Source organism: Elaeis guineensis, chromosome 3 (assembly GCF_000442705.2).
Source record: "Elaeis guineensis isolate ETL-2024a chromosome 3, EG11, whole genome shotgun sequence".
NCBI lineage: Eukaryota > Viridiplantae > Streptophyta > Magnoliopsida > Arecales > Arecaceae > Elaeis > Elaeis guineensis.
Genome location: NC_025995.2, coordinates 100,854,344 through 100,863,400, shown reverse-complemented (window position 1 = coordinate 100,863,400; position 9,057 = coordinate 100,854,344). Strand labels below are relative to the sequence as shown.

The following is a 9,057-nucleotide window of genomic DNA, read 5'->3' as shown; positions in this document are numbered from 1 at the left end:
TTTCATCAACAAAATTTTCCATCCAAAAAATTTAACAAAAAAAATGACATTAAAAAAATATTTGTGATGAAAAATAAAATTAATTTTTTTTAATCTAAAAAATTTTTGGTCTAAAAAATTTTTTCAAAATAATTTTATTTAAAAAATAATTTTTTATTAATCAAAAAAAATTATATAAATAGTTAATTTATAATTTTTTTTAATTTTTTTAAAAAAAATTATATAAAAAATATAATTTGATAAAAAGTTCAATTTATATCGCTAATAATTATTATAAGAAGAGCTCTTCGGCTTTTGCAATGGAATGGACACTATGAGAGATCAATTGCTTTGAGATCTTCGATCTCTAAGAAGCTTTTCTTCTTTTTATAATCCTCATTTTGAAAGTTGGAGTATGAGAATATCATGATAATTCTGAGATCGTGAGAGAAATCTATCAAGATTAAAATTTGGAGGATAGGATAGAGACAGAAAGTTAGAGGTCCAGAAGCTCGTATATTAATGTGAGGATCGAGATTGAGAAATTCAAAAAAAAATTATGTAAGCATCAAAGAGCAATTAATCAAAATTAAAGTAGATCTACGGATAGTGCAAGTTGTGTTATAAAGCACAAGCTCATATTTATGCTTTGCATTACTAAAAAGATGAGTGCTCGTATTATTTATCTTTTTATAATTGAAACTCTTACAAAGATACATTTGAGTGTCGATCGATGCGAAAAGCACTGTATCTTTCGAGATCATGGAAGTCATACTAGAATATGCTGCTTAATTATATGATTTCTGCATGAAATGAGGCTCTTTTTATGCAGCTTAAGATAGATACTCTATCAGAAAGATTCATTGATATCACTAGTAACAGTGACAGTGATGAACAGATAAATTTTATGTCACAAATAAATGTATAGCTCATTTTATTCAAAAGACTTAAGTATTTACAACATAAATCTTTTTTCATCGTAAAGACTTAATTATTTACGACGAAAAATTTTGGTCGTAACTAATAAGCAACTTTTGATTTTTTTAATATTAATGATGAAAATATTTTCATCATAAATAATTAGATATTAGTGATAGAAATTATTTTTCATCGAAGTATATGATTATTTATGATGAAAAATTTTCATCATAAATAAAAAGTATTTTTTGATTTTTTTTAAATTTTTTATTTTTAAATATTGATGATGAAAATATTTTTATCATAAATAATTAGTATCTATGATAAAATTTAATTATTTATGATAAAAAAATTTATCACAAATAATCAATAATTTTTAAATTTTTTATTTTTTCAAATATTGACGATGATAATATTTTTATTGTAAATAAATTATTAACGATGAAAAAAATTTTTCATTGTAAATACTTAATTATTTATAACTAAAATATTTTTATCATTAATATTTAAAAATTTAAAATTAAAATAAATAATATATTATTTATGATAAAAATATTCATCATAAATAATAGGTATTTAAGATGAAAATTTTTTTCATCGTTGATACACAACTATTTATGATAAAAAATTATTTTTATTATAAATAATAAATTATTTGTGATAAATATTTTTTCATCATAAATAGTATTATTGACGATGAAAATATTTTTATCGTAAATAATTTCATCGCAAAAAGGCTGTTTTCTTGTAGTGCATTATTTTGATCATAACTTTGACATAAGCATCGTATTGTAGCCCATAAAACTTATGATTACACTCATGCAATTAAAGTCCATTCATTTGAATTAAGTGGGAGTTTAACAAATCATTGATGATTGTTCACCGTTCATTCCACTACCATTGTATGTAGCCAAGAATTTAGATTGATACTAAAAATTTAGATGGACAGATATATATGAGCTATTATTTTACCATAGATTAACCACTTTAAATTTCATGAATTTATTCTTTATAATGACTGGATATTGTTTGAAAGAAGTTTTTCTATTATTGATGATATATAATGCTTATCGATATTAACTAGCATTCAACCCCCATGTTGTGGAGATTTAATTGACAATAATGATAATATTTTACATTAAAAATTGCTCTCATCAATTAATCTCATGATGAGATCAAAAGGATCTCTAAGAGTTCTTTCTAAAGATGGCCTCCAAAATCAGGTTGCTGCATTTAATATTATTTTTTTATCATATTATTTTTATTTTTATTTTTTATTTAAAAAATATATATAAAAAATAAAATTTGATACGTGATGTTGCGAGAGATTATCCTATAATCTTATGTGTTAACACGAAATACCATCCATAGTATCCGTATATTTTTTTAATATTATTATATAGATAGATAAATTTTTTTATCATACTATTTATATTTATATTTTTTTATTTAAAAAATATTAAAAAAAAATAAAACTTGGCATGTGGCATTGTGGAAGATTATCCTCTAATTTTATATGTTAACACGGAATGCCACCTCCTAATATCCATGTATTACTTTATTATTATTATTATATAGATTTTAGAATTATATTTTACTTATTTATTAGTAAACTAAATAATTAATTTTAAAAAATAATAAATTATATGATCTAGAACCCACGCGCAATGCACAGGCTCAAAACTAATTACTATTTAATCAATATTCTATAACATGCCAACAATAAATAAGATAAGATAAAATATTTTTTAGTGGATTATTAATGCTATAATTCAAACTAATATGGCATAGAAAAGCAAACAATAAGAAATTTTATTTTCTAGCATAAATATGATACAATTTAAGAATCAATTTGTTATGATAATAATATTGGTAAAGGTCCAAAGTTAATTTATTTTTATGAAGTTTATCTCGATGTGCGGTAAGATGGATTAATACTTTTGCATTTTTTTCTATATATTTTAATCAAATTGGTGGATAAAAAATTTGAAAAAAACTTTTCGACATATCAACTGTATTTAAGGATGTGACATTGCAAATAACATTTGAAATATTAATTAAAATATTTATTTTAGGCAACCAAAAAAATAATTGGCAAATATCAAATTACATTATATTAGGACTCGAAGTGGACTCGGGCCGGGCCGGCTTCGGTTCGGGCTTCAATCTCTGTCCAAAACTATTTAGGCTGGGCTCGGGCTCAGAAAACTCCGTCCGATTATTTTCAGGTTGGGCTCGGGCAGACCTTTGGCCCGGCCTGGGCTCGAAGTCAGGCCCGACCCTTCCGCTCTCCTCCGCCTTTGCCTGGACTCTAGTACAATCAAAAGGAATTGGAGTGGGAAGTCTCCCTCTCAATCGGAGGGAGCGGCTGCCGAAAAAAGATGACGTGCGGATGCTGGAGGTGGAGGCGGCGGCTGACTTGGCTGCAGAAGACAATGCTACGGTGGAGGGGAGTCGGAGGCATTGATGGTGGCGGAGCTCTCCGATCATCAGCCTCAAAGGACCCAATCCCGAAGAGCCTTGCCCGGATCCTCCCGAAAGAGACTTGGAAAGAAGATCAACTTCAGATTGCTCACGATCCGCAACAGATCCCGCTGGACGGTGTCTCAAACGGACTCCATCAGCGTGTTGGGCGACGACCCGAAGCCATCGGCCGCGATGCCACCGCAGGAGGTCTCGATGGAGGGGATGCTTGGCGGCACGACAGTGGAAGCCTTCTGGTAGGCGGCATTCTTCAGTACTCCTTTGTTCCCGCCGTCGACCTCCCCCCCTCCGTTCCTCCCTTCTCTCCCTTGCCTCCGACCGTCCCCTCCCTTGCTCATCCCCTCCCTCCACAATAGGCTCGCCCAGGCCCATTTGGGTTCGGGCCTGATTCGGATTTGGATGCGGGCCGGTCTGATAAAGGTTCAGGTTGGTCTCGAGCCCGGACTCGGGCCTGTATTTTTTCAAAAAAATCAGACTTAAGTCTGCAAAATTATTTTAGGCCGGGCTGGAATAGGGGTAGAACCTAGCCCAGCCCAATTCCAGCCCTACGTTACATGCTTTTCTTTTCTTTTTTGAATGGAATATTACATGCTGAATTACAAAAAAAATAAATGACTAAAAAACTCATTCCTTCTATGGTAGGACACCATTATATCGGAATATTGTCGATGGGTTGTATCTTTCGTGCTATGGAGCGATTGACCTTCCTTTGCACGAATCCATCGTTGGATCATTCAGATCGCTTTAAGAGCTGTTAAGGTGGATGAATCAAGGATTTCTCAGTGCTTTACGAGCTGTGCGGTTTGTGATCCAACGATTGATTTGTGCAAACGAAAGTGAATCTGTATTTCGTGCCAAAGATACAACCCTGTCCCATTATCTACTATGAACAGTGTGAAGGCCAAACCCCACCTCATGCCTGGGACTGCAAATGGGTCTGGTTGATTTATGATCTGATCCATTTTAAAAGACCCACAGGGTCGGGTTAGGTTCTAAAATTAGATCCGTTCAATATTTCGGTTCAGATCTGGATTTACTGAATTAGGATCCGATTCGATCCGATCATGAATTCAGTATTGAATCCAATATATAAACTATAGAACAAATAAATGAATTAAAATTCTAAATACTATTATAGTATTATTATTTTTTATGTAATTTTACTCAATTTGACTATGATATTTTAAGAAATTACTTATAAATTAATAGTCAAGATAAAATAATATTTATTTATTTTTATCATAAACTTCGCATATGTTGGTTTATCATACAAATAAAGTCCGACTAAAATTTGAGTTCAAGCCGAATCCAAATGTTTTAGATTGGGATTGGATTATACATAGATCTGATCTGATCCAAATGATCCAACGAGACAATTTTTTTTTCATTATGGATTCAATCTAATTTTTAATTAAATCATGTCTGGAACCAACAATTAGGGATGGCAAAATCAATCCAACCCGATGGGTATGCACCCTACCCAAACTCGATCAAACTCAAAAAATAGGGTTTGACCAGGTTTGGGTTCGGATTTGGATAAAATCTGAAAATTATAGTATGGATATGGGTAGGATATGGGTAGTGCTGTTTTTCTATCCAAACCCGATCCGAATCTACGGGTATGAGTAATATCCGAACCCATACCCGAATATATATGTTTATAATTCTGTTTTGGTTGATAATATACATAAAATTATTTTGGTTATTTATATATTCTATGTTGAATTGTAATTCTATTTTTATGTTTGATTTTTATAAATCTGAAATTTATAAATTATGTTCTATGTTGAATTGGTAATTTTATTTTGATTGATAATATGTATAAAATTATTTTACTTGTTTATTTTTTTTAGATATGAGATAGACATAAAGTGGATATGAGTTGGATATAGAAAAATAAATTACCATAAATATCTTCGAATTCATTGGATATGAAGATGAATATTTTTTTTTTATTCGATCGAATATCGATTAAAATTTAAATATAAAATATTAAATTTAAATTTAAAAATAGATAATATAATATCCAATTCAAATCCCACGTCAAAAGAATGGAGCGAATCGAGGTCACTCGTGATCCCATCCGATCCATTTGCATCTCTACTCATGCCGTCTCATTGCCTCCCCACGAAACTTCTCACTTCCACTCCCTCCTCGTCCTCTTCCTCCTCCTCCTGCTCCACCTTCGCCTCCGCCGCCCCGATTACGTCCCCATGTACCCTCGGCCGGCCATCTCCGACGCTCTGTCGTCTTCACCTCTGGCCTCTGAGAAGCCCGGGATCCGTCTCACCCGGCGCCTCGCCTCTGCGTGCTTCTTCTCGCGGCGTCTCTTCTGGAGGAGGGATGGGGGACCAAGCGGTATCGTATCTCTCCCAGAAAGATGCGGCGGTGATCGACGAGATCCTCATGGGTCCTCTTGGTGACTTCAGCGTCGAACAGTTGATGGTCCCGTTCCGCTCCCTCTCTGCCCCTAATCTTATAATCTAGCTGGTTTCTCTTCGAATTATTCTCTACTGTGCAGGAATTCGTGGGACTGAGCGTGGCTACCTCGATAGCGGAGATAACGGGGTCCTTATCGGATCGTAGGGGTAAAAGTTTCATCCTCATGGCTTTTTTAGGTTACTACGTTGGTTGATGTAATAATACCAAGGAAGAAGCACTTCTTTTTCCATTGAATTAATTTTAAGTTGGGTAGTTTGCTTGAAATAAGTCATTGTTGGTTCTGCTTGATTTGCCAATTGCTATCTTTGCTTCTGTTGAGTTCACGGCTTTTTTGATATCTTCCATTTTTCTTGGAGTTGATGCTGCTATAAAACTATGTAGTGTAACTAAGAGTCCCTTGAAAAAAAAAAAAAGAAAAAAGGATCGTATACTTATTCTGAAGGGATTGATTGTTGGAGACATGATATCCTTCAAACTTCTTTTATTAGATTGTGTCCTAAGTTCCGTTATAGAATTTATCTTTACATTGGTTGTTGGGAATAAAAGGTTTTTTGATTAATGTGGATCTCGTGACATTTAAGCTTTGGATAATGATAAGCTAGATGTGAGACCATGCAAATGGTCATAGAGGCAGGCATGGAGACACTTGAGAAAGGTGAGGATAGAGATCAGTCATCTCGCTTAGGCTGTTGGCATTTCATCTGGACCAGTAGATGACCATGATGAATCTAAGTGCTTTAACTGTCCAGGCTCTGATCCTTCAGGTTCCATGGCATCTCATCAGACATTGTAAAAGATCTGATACCAGCAGATGTGTTTTGATTCATCTAGCAACTAGAACTTACTGGTTTGCCATCATTATATCACCTTCTCAAGATGGATAGAATTATCATTCCAAATAGGCTGTCAAGATTTTAACATAAATGAGAAGATCATGCATAATATATGTTGGTTATGTGTTTAGTGGTCTTCTGCGCGTCTTAGTTTATAAGATGTGTTTTGAAGATGCAAAAATCTTCTATTCAGGTTCAATTATATCCAGTTCTAGTTAGGAAGTGATGAACAGTAGCCTATGTTGGAAACTTGTTGTCTCCTAATGTATGTATCTATCTTTCCATGTCAACTTTTTCATAGCATTGTTGTGTATTGTCAGGTATATCTTATTGCATGGGCTAGATTTCAACTTTCAAAAGTAGGAATCATTAAATTTGATGTTAAATCCATTCACTATTCATGCTTCAACTGCCCCCTTACACCTGTTCCTTGTGTTAGTTTGAATTCTAGCAAAATAATTTTACGTTCTGTTTAGTGAATCCCATCTTCATCACAGGATTCCATGGTTTAACTTAAGCCGTGAAGTTTACTTTGAAAGATTCAAAAAATTCTTACCTGAAAGTTTAAAGCAAATCTACTTTTTACTAGATAACAAAATAGATATAGCCTATATGTAAATGGAGCTTTTCAAGTATTTGTTAGGCTAGTATAATTCCATCCATCAGAATTTATTCTTGCATCTTTTATTCTTGCTTCTAGCTTCCTTTGTTCGTCTTAAACTATGAGATTTGCTTTGAAGATTTAAGATTCTTCTCCCAATGTTCAAAACATATATAGTTCTTAATGAAAGAAACTGTGTAGTATATACACAAAGAGGAAAAGTGGTTCCCTCCTATTAACATATTATTGATGGCTAGTCTGGCATTATATGATACTATTGCTCATTTTCCAGACATGTTTGACTAGTTTTTGTGGTAATATGGTAGACTACGTCATATTTTTCCATTACCAAATCATACAGGCATCATTTCTAAACATCTCTTTTTTTCTTTTTCTTAATCGTATTTTTCTATTAGTGAGCCTGTAATTTTTTTGGCATAATTTTATATTCTTAACCGTTGTCCTTTATTATGGTATAATATAGTTCGATCACCTTAGAAACAACTTTTTTATGTTCAATGTGTAATGCTTGTTAACTTTTTCTACACCTCAAAGTAATAATTATGAAATCACTATATCAATAGGTCTGCAAACTAAGTGAATATAGTTGAATTCTTGCTATCTGCAGCCTAGGAAATAATGGTGGTGATGGTCTGGTAGCTGCTGGTCACCTATATCACTTTGGATATAAACTGTTTGTTTGTCGTGCAAAAGGCACACCCAAAACCTATCTACACTGGCCTTGTAACCCAGGTACTGTGTGGTGTCCTTGGTGAGTCAATGTCGCCACACGCTTTTGGCCATGATGATTTATTTTTTAAAATTTTATTTTGTAGCTGGAATCACTATCAATCCCATTCTTGTCTGTTAAAGAACTGCCATATAATTTATCAGATGATTTTAACCTTATTATGGATCAAGGATTACCGAGCCATCCCGACGGCAATCCAGGATGGTTCGGCCAAGCAAAACAGCATACCGAAGGAGGGAGAGGAAAAGAGAGGAAGAGAGAGAGAGAGGAGAGAAGGGAGATAGGGGACGACGTCGTCAGAGGCCAGCGTTGGCCCGTTGAGGCCGTCGGAGGGCCACGGAGGCCTTTGCAGCTTAGCATTGGCCGATAGGATATTTAATCGAGCAAGAAAGAGAGAGAGAAAGGGGGAGCAATGGTATCGGAGGGAGGCACAGTCGGCAGAGAGATTGTAGAAGGGTGCCGGATGGCCGTCGTGGCCACCAGATGGTGGAAAATGCACTGACGAAGCCATGGCTGCAGGACAGGGGCGACCGTCTTTGTTCACTCATTGGCTTTTTTTAAACAAAGATGAATAGTAAAGTCGGCAATTGATCTACCTTCTTCACTGAAGTGAAGTCGATAGATTCATTACCGGCTTCACTGTTTGAGGATTTTTTTAAAAAATCTAAGAAACAGTGAAGCCAATAATGGTTGTGTCGGTAAATTATTGCCGGCTTCGCTGTAATTGAAGTTTTTTAAAAAAACCCTCATGAAATAGGGACGATTGCCCTTGTTTCATTCCTGTGGCACCAGAGGCCGTAATTGCGCCATCCAACAGTTACGGCGGCCAGTCGGAGGCCCTCCAGCAGCTTCTCCTCCCTCCTTTTCTCTCCCTCTTCTACCCTCCCCTCTCTCTTGTCCTCCTCTTGGTTTTCTTCTTCTCCTCTGTGTTGGTTCGCACCAATCCGGTCCGGTATGGACCTGTACCGACCCATACTGCCAGTCGGCCAGCATGGGCTTCGGTACCAAGTCCGCTGACCTTGTTGTGGATGCAATATTGTGTTTCTTAT

At 34.7% G+C, this 9,057-nt stretch overlaps 1 protein-coding gene across 1 annotated transcript; it reads left to right on the top strand.

Moving 5' to 3' along the window:
* The first annotated feature begins 5,449 nt into the window (after positions 1 to 5,449).
* LOC105041416 (uncharacterized) lies at positions 5,450 to 8,570 on the top strand. Its single transcript, XM_073254150.1, has 3 exons — positions 5,450 to 5,826; positions 5,903 to 5,969; positions 7,886 to 8,570. Exons 1-3 carry the CDS (start codon positions 5,488 to 5,490, stop codon positions 7,888 to 7,890), a joined length of 411 nt encoding a protein of 136 aa, XP_073110251.1. The 5' UTR covers positions 5,450 to 5,487; the 3' UTR covers positions 7,891 to 8,570.
* Positions 8,571 to 9,057: the final 487 nt, after the last annotated feature.

Excerpts from the sequence above, each read along its gene's own strand:
- LOC105041416 (XM_073254150.1), top strand. The coding sequence starts at position 5,488 with ATGCCGTCTCATTGCCTCCCCACGAAACTTCTCACTTCCACTCCCTCC. Across the intron at positions 5,827-5,902 it reads TCAGCGTCGAACAGTTGATG|GAATTCGTGGGACTGAGCGT; the intron begins GTCCCGTTCCGC and ends TCTACTGTGCAG.